Here is a 13,775-nt window from a genome sequence, read left to right on the forward strand (position 1 = left end):
ATTAAGTAGGACTAGCAGAGCCACCTGGTTCTCTCTCCCAAAATAGAGTTCCAAGACCATGCCTCTAGAGTTCCTTAATGGTTTCTAGTTAGGTGACATGGCAATACCAAAGGGGTTTTTAAATGTATTTCACTGGATAAGGCCAAACCCAGGCAAATATGCATACAGAACAACCGTAAGCAAATTCATCAAACAAAATCATATCTACATGATTCCTATCACCTCAATCATTTATTAATTTAGCTGAAATCTGTTTCCCATATTCCCAACATTGCTGCCAATAAGAAATGGAATAATATATTCAAAATTAACATTTTCATGACTCACAAATCTTGCATTTCTTGCCAACTTTGGTTAAGAAATTCTATTAAAAATTTCTTGATTAAGACATTCTATTAAGAAATATTGCCTGAAAATCAGATATTCATGAGATACAGATTGTGCAATTTGTACACTCTTGAGTAGAACATTTCATCTCTTCTAGATTATTAAATTGAGGGTTTCTTAGATTAAAAAGATGTTTCAAGTGGCCATAGAAAGTAAACAGGTCTGATTCATATGCTAATTCCTGTTTTAAATGGACTTGTATTGAAATTTGAACCTAACACACAGGAATATTGGGAGGGATGAAACATATAAAGAATCTAGCACAATGCCTGGAAACAGAGCAAACGTTTAACGAAGTCAGTTCCCTTAATTGTAAATTATTTGATTACTATGAAATGTAGGTATTTTTTCTTTCAGAAGACAGTTTGAAATGTATTATCCTTGTGACAGGTTATCTCTAATTGTATGGCTCTTTACCCTTAGTTTTAAAACAGAAAACAAAAGTAGTTTAAGTCATGCAATTTTAAAGATACAGTTAATATATTGATATAATACGTACTTTTGTAAATGTGTAAGAAAAATATGGAAAAGCTACATTCCAAACTCAATGGTGGTTACCTCTGGGCAATGGTGTCTGGAAAAGGTTTGGAAATTAAATCTTTCACTTTCCATTTCCTTACTATTAGCATTTTTCATAACCAGTACATATTATTTATTAATTTTTCCTTTCATTTTATGACTATTTACTGAGTACCTACTCTCTGCCAAGTTCTAAGTCAGGCCTAGAAAGTCTTATCTAGGTGGACATATTTCCAAACTGAAAGAAGCTTCTTAAAGTAAGGCATGAGTGTATTAATAATGAAAGATAAAATGAAAATACATAATTCATCTTATATGTTTTTATATGATCAATTAATACATTATATTAGGTAAAACCCACATAATCCATAAAACCACTGTTCATTTTGCTTCATTCAACCATATGTGCTGAAATTTTCTGCATCAGAAATCATTCTGGAATCCTTTTTACCTGGCACTGACTAAACAGATATGGGTGTTCCTTCCCAGAAGTCTGTTCAGGAGTGAGCCACTGGAGAGCAGAAGATTTTGGAGAGGTCTCAAAAGAAATTTCTATAACAATTTCTTGATTTCTGTATGAAACAAATAAATATATTAGTAGAGTATGATTCCATCTAGTGAAAATTTAAACTCATAATATATACACTAAATAATATAAATAACATAGTATGCATTCTCATCACTGATTGGCAGTAAGCTCTAGGTATGCCACATCCTCAGTGGGTAAGTCTCCTCTCAGTTTTCCTACCTAATTGCCAGCCTGTGGGTCCTTTTACCTCTCCCATGCTAACTGCTAGCGAAGGCTTAATGGCAACTAACAGTGGTTGACTACCCCATTGTGTGTCACGTACTTTGCATCTGTGATATCATTTAATATTTTATTAGAGTGGTAAAGTGAAAGAAATCATTTTGGGGCTTCAACTACCACAGCAGCAGGTGCCACAGCATGACACAGAGCAGTGCTAGTCTGCAAACTGTTACTGGCCCAGGACAAGACAAGACCAGAAGTTGAGAGTCAGCATTGCAAAACTTTGAGAGTCATTTTTATGTCTGTTGAATCTAATAAAAAAAAATGTGTGCTTGTATTTCATCTCTTCTTCCTCATATTTCATTTTTATTGCATTTTACAAAAGTATCAGTCTATGACAGATTGAAGAGGATAAAAATTGGTCCTTTACCCCAGAGAGTTTGAGAAGCACTGATAATAAGGGAACAGCAGAGCTTTAGAGACCAGCAGCCCTGCTGGTGTTCGAATCCTGACTCTATCACTTACTGGTACTGTAAACTTGGGGAAATTATTTGACCTCCCTATGCCACAGTTTCCTTGTAGAATGGGGTGAATACCATCTACCTCACAAGCTAGACTTAAGTGTTTCCCTTCTCTTAGAGGGAAAGAGAAGGCATGAAAACACTGGCCTCTGAACAACTAGGGTAGATCACCCTTGTTCTAGGCCAATAGTTTTCATCCTTTTTCCCCTCCCCAATATATCAAGAGGTGGCATATACTCCCAATGTGACAATTCTGGTTGCCACTTTCTTGAATAAGTTATTTCTCTAAGGTTCCCTTTCCTCATCTTTAAGTGTAGATTATACCAGCAGGGTTACTGTAAGGATTAGATACAAGAATGCATTTAAAGCACTTATCCCAAGATTGCTGCACTTTAACAGTTCTATCTTTGGCATTATCATTGTCCCATTAATAAATGCAGCTGGCCTCTGGGGCAAGGGCAAGCAATGTGCAGCTTGTAAAAGCTGCCCAGGTTATCCTGAAATGCCTTCTTATGATGACATGCCCCCAGCATCACTCTAGATATTAGTAAAAGGATGAATCGTTTAAAAACTAACAGTTCCCAAAGTCCTTGTTGTATTATATACAAACAACATTTTTAGTATCTTAAGTATATATAATTTTAACTGCTGTATCAACTTTCATCTGAACAGAAGATCAGGAGAAGTAGTGTACCAATCATTACATATTTAAAAAGAAAAAATATTTAAATTAGTTAAGAATATGTTTCCCCATTATTTAGCTGTAAAAGAGAAAGATCATAACATTCATACTTGCTCAAAGCGATAGGTAGAGAGATTTCCATTGGTGATCCCTTGTAACTTTGTCTTTCTCCAAGAGCATATTTGACTTCTTGTCCATTGATCACTACTTTTTCTATTGTAAGGTCCTTTGTATCCAAAACCTAAAATTAATAATTTTAAATAGTAAGAAAATAGTTTCATTTACCAGAAAAAACTTAGATATAGGCTACAACAACTAGTTGCTTATGGAGAGTAAAATACAAAGTGAAATTACAAGAATTAAAGAGTCAAAAGGTAGTCTAGGTCTCATTTTTTGGGACTCTAAGCATCCTGAAAATTTTTGGGTTCTAAGATTTGCATATATATTGTTAAGTAACCCTAGGACAGTCACACAAATTTTGGGCTTTAAGTAAAAGTCAAATCTAAATCAAAATATGTTTGCTTCCGACTCCTAAAATTTTCTCTATTATGAAAAACTTTACCTATAACTTAAGTTTCTTTCACTCTGGCTCCTCAATACATTACACAATGTATTTCCTCCTAGAACTCATGTACTTTCAAACTTCATGTTCGTTAAGCAAATCAGCAGACTGTATATCACTGTGGTTGTATATCTAGAAAAAGCCCAACCTGGTATGGCAACTCAGACCAAATGATTCTGCAGAGGATTGGGAGGCCATATCTACTTGCCATTGCCAATTAAGGACAACTGCTTTGGGCATGAAGGAGTGGCATCATCAGAGTATTTTCTATCCCCAAAATCCCGAGCCCTAGAAATCATACTCTTTAATCATCTCTCAACTAATCTCTTGTCCTAGAATCTTGAACCTTCCTATGCCACAAGACTGTTTCCTAACAACATAAACAAAATTCTACTTGATGGATCTACCCACTAAATATTCTAGTTTTCCTCCTTCCTTCCTTAAACTCCAAGGGAGTTTATAACTGCTATGACTACTACTTCTACTTCCTCATTAATCATCCTCCCTTTCCCCTTCTTCATCTGGCTTCTTGCTACTGAAAGGGCAGCCCCCACCCCGATCAACAAAGTCTTTTCTGTCCAATAACCTTGACCTCTGTCTACTCACAGCCCTCATGGACCATGTCATCTGGTTAAAACCCCTTCCTTCACTTCTTTGCCAGTACACATACATCATAAATGGTTCTCTATTTGTCTAATGTTTTTTTCCTTCCCCCTCCTTTATTCCAATTCAAAAATATGGATATGTCCCAATGTTCCAGCCACAGTCCTTTGATTTTCTTGCCATATCCTTCACTCCCTAGCTCTTACTCATGCCCACATCTTCAACTAGTATCTCTGTGAAGATGCCTGCCATTCTAGTTCTACAATTGTATTCCCTCCCCAGGACCTCAGTCTAATTGCCTGCTCGACATTTCCATGGGACATAGCACCACACATTGAATAGGCTTCTAAAAATTCCAAAAATGATTTTTATACTCCCTGAATCATATTTCTCCCCAGATTTCTTGATTCTGTTAAAAGAACTCTTCCAGTTACCTAAGGTTTGATTCCATTTCCCAATCCCACACAGCCACTTAAAAGTTGTTCTTTCACAATGTCTTCATACTTTTCCTTTCTTTCCACTACTAACTCAGGTCAGGCCCTGGACTGGTAGAACTGCTTTCTACCAGATCTCCCTACCTCTGGCATTATTTTTTTCCTTTTCTGAAATCTGGCCTGGCTACATGTAAGGCCAAGAACCAGCCATTTCCCAGCTGCCCCTGGGTACTTTCTTTTGGGGGTACCTCATCTGTTATCCTTACTCTAAATTAGTAGAAGATACGGTTTATATCTTATTTAAAATAATAGGGTTACTCCTTTGTATTCTAGTACCTCTCTAGTCTCTTCATAGTCTAGTACCTAGTTCTGAATAGCTATTCAGAATAGCTAACTTGTTTTAAAAACTTGATTTGAGTATCTTGTGTTTATAACACATGCTTATATAGATGAATTAACTGGGCCATTTCCCAGTGGAACATATTCTGTTTTCTATATTGGCTAAACTTTCCAAATCTGTTCAGAATCAGAAGTGTCATAGTGACAAGTATTTTTTGTGAAACCTTTTGATATCCCCTGTGTCTGTTATAGCAGTTGGCCCTACCCTTTCCTATAATACTTACTGTACTGCATTATAATGATTTCTTTTTCCATTAGACTAAGGGTTCTAAAACAGAATGTTACTTAGGTCTGTATTCCCAGGGTTTAGCACTCTGCCTCAAAAACACTAGGTATCAATTAATGCATGAAGCAGGTCCTAGACCAAGAGAAAACAAAAAATGCAATATTTAAGCTGTATTATCTCAAGTCCTAAGCCTCAACTATCATTTGCAAACTACTTTTTAAAATTCCCCTTCAAATTTCAGTGATGTTATTTTAAAAAAATAGTCAAAAACTGTAATAAGAAAGAAAAATAAAGAAAACTGCATTGTTGACAAGTTGGATTTAGTACTTTTTAACAAACATGTGTTAAGCATCAACAGCTCTACTAATTATAGGATATAATTTACTATGTTTCACAGTATCCTCTTTGAGCAATACCCTCCATCCCCCCAAAAAACAGTTGTACTTCTCAGTAGCTGGTCAGTTGACATGGAATAGATATCTGATTCCTTTTTTGCACAGGCTGGTAGGAAGCTCCATGTCAACCTTGTGGCCCACTTCTTTTAAAGTATAGAGGGCTTTATGCCATGGGTTTTGTTTCTCCTATCCTTATTCTCTCTTCCTGCAAATTATTTAATTATTTTTAATCTTATACTATATATGTTGCTTTAAGCAGTCTCAGTCCTTTCTAGAACAAAGCAGAATTTTTTTTCAAAAAAAAAAAAGCTTTATGCCTCATTATGATGTCTAAATTTATATTTTCTACTTGCTATGTGCAGGGATATGATGGGAAAAAAAACATAGGTTTATGTGTGAAACACAAAACTAAAACTAAAAAACCACCTTGATTTGATTCCCAGTTGAGCCATTTACTTAGTGAAGACAAGATGGTTTGCAGTCAGAAATACCTATTGTTAACTGCTGGCTTCTGCCTTGGCCATGGCACTAAAACCTCTTGAGCCACTAACCAAAAGAACACCTAAACATTTCTGGAAGTTTCAGTGAAAAGAAACAAATGTATGAAAGTTATCATAAATTTGGAGGATCAAACTTTGGTGTAAATAACCCAAAACTTGAAAAGAATTTTAGAAAGCTTAGAATTTGTCCGATTAAGGCTCTTCAGCATTCCTCAACATCACAAACTCTAAGAATGGAGAGGAAAAGAAGACATGACGTCTCTCCTGATTCAGCACTGGCACTGGGTCTTCCCATCTCACCTCTGAAATACAGCTGGCACTATTATCAATGTAGCCCATGTTAAGCTTAGGCACTGTTTTCTAATTGAAATTATCCATTAATCAAACTTTTGAATGTCCTCTACATGCCAGATATAGACTATACTAGGAAGTTGAGATACAAAGAGTTATGAAACACAGTCTCTACATTCAAGAGTCCACAATCCAGTGGAGGAAAGAAACAAGTTAACTTTAAATAAATATTAATTAACTAATTAATAAGGATAAGCCCCTGGTCTAAATAAATAAATAAGCAAACAATTATAAACATGTTATTTTGTACTACAAATTGCCTTCCTTGTATAACATCTAACATTATTATAATTCCAGGCTCTAATTTGCGAAACAGACATGCCAACCAGAAATCACAATTTTAAAATCTTACTTTTCTCTAGATTTGGAGAATGTAAAAACAATGAGCAGATTTTTAGATTGGGACATTCTTTTCAAAATTTAAACATCCTGACTCTTGCTTACTTATAGAACAGAGGTAAAGTTTTTATTTTACAAAAGTGATGAGAACACATGGACACACGGGGGGAACACACACCGGGGCCTACCGGAGGGTGGAGGGTAGGAGAAGGGAAAGGATCAGGAAAAATAACTAATGGGTACTAGGCTTAATACCTGGGTGACAAAATAATCTGTACAACAAACCCTCATGACACAAGTTTACCCATGTAACAAACCTGCACATGTACACCTGAACTTCAAAAAATAAATTTTTTTAAGTTTTTATTTTACAAAACAAAGGTAAGTGTGAGGTCACATTAAGCAGCAAAAAGCTATAAAAATTTTCATTCTTTTACTTTTTTCAGCATAGTTTATAATTTAATTTTTTTAAATAAAGGTGAAGAGCAAGAACTTTCCAGTTAACTGAGAGCTTTGAGTGGGTTTGGGGCTTAGTCAAGGTTTTATTATATCTTAAACCAATTGGAATATTTCTTCTGAAATACATGTTGCAGCTAAAGATTCAAGAAATAATTTGCTGTTCATGTATTAGAAAAACCTCTTTAAATTTCTTGCACTAGCAACCTCGGTTTTGGTTTGGAATTATTCACATCTGAACACAAGTTTCCTGAATTGCTTAATTTTTAAATCTCTAGTACTTTTGAATGTAGGACATATAAACACATGTTCAAATATGACAGTCCCACAGTGTGGTTTTTCTTTTTTTATTATTATACTTTAAGTTCTGGGGTACATGTGCAGAACGTGCAGGTTTGTTACATAAGTATACACATGCCATGGTGGTTTGCTGCACTCATCAACCCGTCAGCTACATTAGGTATTTCTCCTAATGCTATCCCTCCCTTAGGCCCCTACCCCCAACAGGCCCTGGTGTGTGATGTTCCCCTCCCTGTGTCCATGTGTTCTCATTGTTCAGCTCTCACTTATGAGTGAGAACATGCGGTGTTTAGTTTTGAAACTTCATTGAATTAGGACTTCAGCCCTGCTCAGGCAAAGTTGCTACTGCAATTAAAGATAACATGGTACTTCAAGAAGACCAAAGTGCGATCTACAAGGAAATAGATGCCTTCCTGCTTATAATATCTTTATTTTCTTTCTTATAGTACTTTTGTTGATTACCTATCAGTACATAGAGGAATCGACCTATTTTTCAAATCAATCAGTCTAGCAAAATGTTGAAAGACGAAGAGTAAGAAAGTACTTATTAGTTTATATTAATGAAATCAAAATGCAGATCTTTCCTACACAAGTAGGAAAAAGAGGCCTGAAAGCCACCAATTCTTATCTGCCCGATCTGATCTGATTGCTTATTGATGTGCTTTAGTAGATTTCACCATGCTACACTGTGTAACATACACATGTAGCGTCCTGCCCTCGTGAAGAAGCCGAATTTGACTGTCTTTTCATGACCCTCTTATTTTTTAAATGATCTTCTATGAAATTCTTCAGGTGAAAGGTATAAACCAAATACTATCGGGCAATTTGAGCGAGAACATTAAATATAGGTTATGATACAGATAAAATCATTGAATAATATTCCAAGAATCTACAACCTTTCTTCATTCCAATGGTTATAGAGTTTGTAGAAGTATGTGTTTTCCAAGTGAAATAACTACTTGGCTCCTCGGAACCAACTATTAATAAAGCATATTGAATCATCCTTAGAAAACTTGAATGTCCCATCCGTTCTTAAATTATTAGAAGATAAGAAAGTTGATAAGATTAAAAAGTAGAAAGGACCCTGAAGAGAGCGAGCTGCGCCTAGAGTTAGCAAGCAGGGACTGTTAGTTTCAAAGTAGGGCGGAAAGAAAGAGGCCTGCCCGGCCGGGGCTGGGAATCCTAAGAGGCTTGAGAACGACTAGCAGGGAGATCCAGGGAACTAGGAGGGAGACGGATGAGTGGTGCCCTACAGACTGGATTGAAATAAGGGTTCCCGGGAGGCAACCGTGGGATCAGGGATCGACAGGACATGGGATCTGAGACTTGGGTGAGATTGTTGACTGAGGAAGGTGCCCTGGGGGCAGGGAAAAGTCTGGGGCCTGAAGAAGGGGGTTCTGGGCCGCAGTCCGAAGCAATGGGGAGGCCATGGGGTAATTAGATCCAGGAACTAAAATTATGGGGGCTACTGCAAAGATGACACCTAAGGGCTGGGTGAGTTGAGAGGAGTGGACGAGGCGCTGGATGTGCCCATGGACCTCGGAGAGAGGATCCGGGCGAGGGTCGCAGGAGACATACGTATAAGTGCGGGGTGAGGGAAGGGATGCAGAGGCGTAAGTGAGGTTGATAGGGGGTGCTGTGGGAGATCTGGGGGCTGAAGAGAAGTGCACAACATGAGTTGGATGGCGGCTACAGAGGAGAAGACGGGGACGTGGGGCTAGGCAGGGGCCGCGGCGGGGTGAGCCGGAGATCCAGGAGCCCGCAAGGACTAGGGGCGAGGGGCAGGGAGCCCGGGAGAGACGGGCACTGGGCAGGCGCCCCACTGTACCAGGCTGCGCAGATTGTCCTCCTGAGACTGGACCGTGAGAGCAGCAGTCCCGGTCAGCGTCCGGCGAGTAAAGTCGACGCTGCAGCGCAGGTGCAGGTGCTTGGTCCGACAGACGGAAGCCGGAGAGGCCAACGAACAGGTATCCACTATCTCGGGCATGGCTCTGGTGGATCACACAGCACAGCGACCTACAGCCCAACGCTCAGCTACCGGACTCGTCGACAGAGAATCCGAGGAGGAGGGAGAGAGGTAAAGAAGAGGAGGAGGGATTCGCGGTGCACGCCGGGAAAGGAAGTTTCTTAAAGTCAGACGAGCGTTGGGGAATGTGTGAAGGAACTACAAGTTCCATGGTGCCGCGCGGCAAGCGGGCGCTTGGCTACCTGGGAGCGTGTGTGTTAGGGGTGTTGAGGGGGGACCGAGAATGCTCCTGGAGCTGAAGAAGAGGAGGGGAGTTGGGGCAGTTAGGAGAAGGGTGGCCTGAGGGAAATGATGAGAATAGAGGGGGAGATGAAACTGAACACTACCATTTTGGCTCTGTTCAACTTCTGTGGAAGCTGTGGTGGCAAACTTAAGAAAATCAGGTTCATAAGTGTTTGCATGTAGCGAGGGCGGGGCGGAGCAAAAACGTAGAAAAGGCCTCTCAGAAGGGTTTCTTTTGTGCGGTTCCTCGTTAGTATAGTGGTGAGTATCCCCGCCTGTCACGCGGGAGACCGGGGTTCGATTCCCCGACGGGGAGGCACAATAATTGATTTTTATTTTAGCTGTAAGTAATTCAAGGTTTAAACAGTTATTTTGTCAGTTTGAGTGTTTATTATGTACATCCCCAGAACCTGCATCTCTCAAACGGAGAAAGCCAACATTCCCATCTTAGAAACTAATGAATTTCTATAAAAGTTATGCACTGGTGGCAATGGGAGTGCAGAGCTGGGACATCTAGCTCAGCTCTGGGGCCCTTGTGGCAGGTGAAGGAGGACTGAAGGATGCCTTGCCTTTAGGGTGGGGCCTGAAAATTAAAACTGGAAAAATTGGAAGAGGCTAGGTTTCGAAGGACCTTAAACAGGTGGCCTTTTAATCCTAGGTGCATTAATGGGGGACCCACTGAAGAGTTTTCAGCAGGGGACTGATAAAGCATGGTCAGACTCATGTTATAAAATGCGGTATCAAAACCATTAGCAGGAGATTTAGTAAACTATTAAAATGGCTCAATCAGAAGATGCTGGGGGCCTGACATAGGTAAGTAGTAAGTTAGGATAGACAGGAAGGAATGAATGGAAAGAATACTTAGATAAGTGGATTCACAGATTGAGAGGAGACGAAAGGGGCCCAGGCTTTCTGCTTCAGTGGCTGGCTAGTCATTAACCAGAGGTAGTAGTCTATATGAAGAGGACAGTATGTTAGGCTGTACTTGCATTGCTATAAATACCTGAGACTGGGAAGAAAAGAGGTTTAATTGGTTTACAGTTACGCAGGCTGTACAGGAAGCATAGCTCCAATATGCTTCCAGGTAGGCCTCAGGAAGCTTACAATGATGGCAGAAGGTAAAGAAGGAGCAGCCCTCTACATGGCCCGAGCAGGAGCAAGAGATTGCGGGGCCGGTGCCACACACTTAAACAATCAGATCCCACAAGACACTGTGGCGAGGACAGCACCAGGCCATGAGGGATCTGCCCCCGTGACCCAAACACCTCCCACCAGGCCCCACCTCCAACACTGGAGATTATAATTCAACATGAGATTTGGTAGGGACATATATTCAAACTAAATCAGACAGATTTAAGGGGAAGATGCTAAATTCAATTTTGGACATACGAAATTTGAGAACCGATGGGAGTTGAAGTGGAGATGTCCATGAGTCACTTGGATATTTAAGTCCATAGCTCTGGGGAAGTGTCAGGTAGACATGACCATGTCACATAACGTGGTGGATGAAATTATGACAGTGGGTAAGCTCAACCCAAGAAGAGTGTGTAAAGAGAAGGGTAATGAAAACAGGTTGGAAGCTGAGAGAACACCAGAATTTATTGTTTTAAAAAGGGCTAGAGGAAGAGAAACCCATGAAATAAACCAGAAAGAGCCAACCAACAATGCCAGATGCAGTCCAGAGGACCACCGAAGTAAGAAGTGAAAATGCTCTAGATTTGGCAGTGGGGTGAGAGTGGGGAAGGTGGTGATTTTGTTGACTGTCGTGATTTGGTTGAAGATGGAAGCCAGAGAGTAGTGGATTGAGCAATGAAGAGAAGAGGGAGGTGGAGCATAAACCACTGTCAAGTTGCTTGGCCAATGTGAGAAGGGAAGATAAAGGGGAAGCTAGAGAGGAATGCAGCATTGAGAAAGCTTTTTTTTTTTTTTTTTTTGTGGAGATGGAGTCTCGCTCTGTCGCCCAGGCTGGAGTGCAGTGGCGCGATCCCGGCTCACACAAGCTCCGCCTCCTGGGTTCACACCCTTCTCCTGCCTCAGCCTCCCAAGTAGCTGGGACTACAGGCGCCCGCCACCAAGACCGACTAATTTTTTTTTGTATTTTTAGTAGAGACGGGGTTTCACCGTGTTAGCCAGGATGATCTCGATCTCCTGACCTCGTGATCCGCCCGCATCGGCCTCCCAAAGTGCTGGGATTACAGGCGTGAGCCACCGCGCCCAGCCGAGAAAGTATTTTTTTAATTTTTGCTTTTCAGGGCAAGAGAAAACTTTAACATGTTTAGATATACAGGTGAAAGGGCTTCTGGAGAAGAGGAAAGTTTCTGCAGAAGAATCGATTCAGAGGCAAAAAGGTAGAGAAGAAGAAAGTAAAGATTTCAGAGGTGTGAGGGATAGTTGATGGGTTGAGCAAGCTGGTATGGTTCAATTCTGTATCAAAAGTGACGAAATTTAGCTCCAGCAACAACAACAACAAAAAAAACTGCTATATTTCTGGATATCCTTGTGTTGGCCCCTGCAAGCCAAAGGAAAACAAAACAAAAAAATCCCAAACTATGAAATCTAATACCTTACACATGCATAGGTCCTCATTCATAGGGTGTAAGAATCTGTCATCAACATTTGCATTTTCGGATTTTTTTGGCAAGTGTCCTGTTGCCCAGGCTGGATACAGTGGCATGATCACGGCTAACTGCACATTCAACCTCCCGGACTCAAGCAATTCTTGTGCCTCAGCCTCCAAGTAGCTGGGACTACAGGCGCCCACCACCACGCCTGGCTAATTTTTATATTTTTTGTAGAGACGGGGTTTTGTCGTGTTGCCCAAGCTGGTCTCAAACTTCTGGGCTCAAGGGATCCACCTGCCTTGGCCTCCCAAAGTGCTGGGATTACAGGTACGAGCCACCATGCAGAGCCGCAAACATTTTTTGAGGTCACCAAATCTAGGGTGACAAATACAATACAATAGATACCATAGAATTCATTTAGTCAAATAATACACAATCAAATCATCTTCTTTATCTAGTATGGAGAAAGGATAGTTTGTTTTAATAAGAACGTCATTATCATCATCTTCTATTATTGATTACTAGGAACCCACAGAGTTTATGCCACTTGTGTTTAAATAAAAATATCCACAGACAGCCACAAATAAATTCCTCCATTAATATATTCATCAAAAAATAAATATACAGTAGGAATTGTTTTTCTGAGATACCACTCACCCCAAATATAGAATGTACAAAATTCACAATTTACAAGCAATTGGAGTATTATTGATATCCAATGGGAAATTGAGAATGCTTCAAAAAATGAGGCTTTCCATTGCATCTATAAAAGAAGGGCAAGGCTGGGCACAGTGGCCCACACCGGTAATCCCAGCACTTTGGGAAGCTGAGGCAAGCAGATTGCTTGAGCCCAAGAGTTCGAGTTCAGCCTGGGCAATGTGGTGAATCCCTGTCTCTACAAATAATAGTAATAATAATAATAAAAGAAGGGTAATATCAGGGTTTAGTTACCAAAGGAGACTTAAAGATGAAAAGATGATCTATATAAAATATTATGAAAAGAAATAATACCTATATTTATAGAGCCATATGAACAGGAAGAATTCCAGCCCTGCTATTCACCTGGAAAAGTTACTTAATCCCTCAATCCTCTCAGGATAATTGAGGCACCTATGGCCTGTGGAGTTGTTGAAAAGATGAAATGAGATAAAGTATGGGAACTGCTTGACACTGTGATTGGCACAGATTGGGCATTTGTTACCTGTTAGCTAACATGATTATTGCTGTTGGCTTTTATTTTGTCTATTTTAACCACTGTAATGTTATTTTTCCTTGTTGTGTTAGCAAGAGCTTTTAGGACAACCTGGGAAGTGAGAAGCAACCACGGTTTGTACAGCAAAACAAGTCACACCAAATTAGGCCTCTAAAAAGGAATGGCAACATTAGCAAAGATATGTTTTGAAATGCATTTATGGGAAATTTCAATTGTTGCACAAATGCTTCCCTTAAAAGGGCAAAAAGACTTTACATTGTTTTCTCCCCTTCTTTACATATACCTTTCCTTTCTTGAAACAGTCAATGTAATTTGCAGATATTTATTAAAT

The 13,775-nt window shown here is 39.8% G+C and overlaps 1 protein-coding gene across 2 annotated transcripts in view; it reads right to left on the minus strand.

The window, feature by feature from the left end:
• LTA4H (leukotriene A4 hydrolase) overlaps nucleotides 1-9,502 on the minus strand; it is a 34,685-nt gene extending 25,183 nt beyond the window's left edge. Inside the window, 3 exon segments of one of the 2 annotated variants that reach the window (NM_001131330.2) lie at nucleotides 1,358-1,478; nucleotides 2,968-3,098; nucleotides 9,251-9,447. In NM_001131330.2, the coding sequence (NP_001124802.1) occupies nucleotides 1,358-1,478; nucleotides 2,968-3,098; nucleotides 9,251-9,409 (411 nt within the window). In that variant the 5' untranslated portion in view covers nucleotides 9,410-9,447. 2 annotated transcript variants of the gene reach the window in all.
• Between the last annotated feature and the right edge of the window lie 4,273 nt (nucleotides 9,503-13,775).

The sequence above is a fragment of the Pongo abelii genome, chromosome 10 (genome assembly GCF_028885655.2).
Source record: "Pongo abelii isolate AG06213 chromosome 10, NHGRI_mPonAbe1-v2.0_pri, whole genome shotgun sequence".
NCBI classification, from domain to species: Eukaryota; Metazoa; Chordata; class Mammalia; order Primates; family Hominidae; genus Pongo; species Pongo abelii.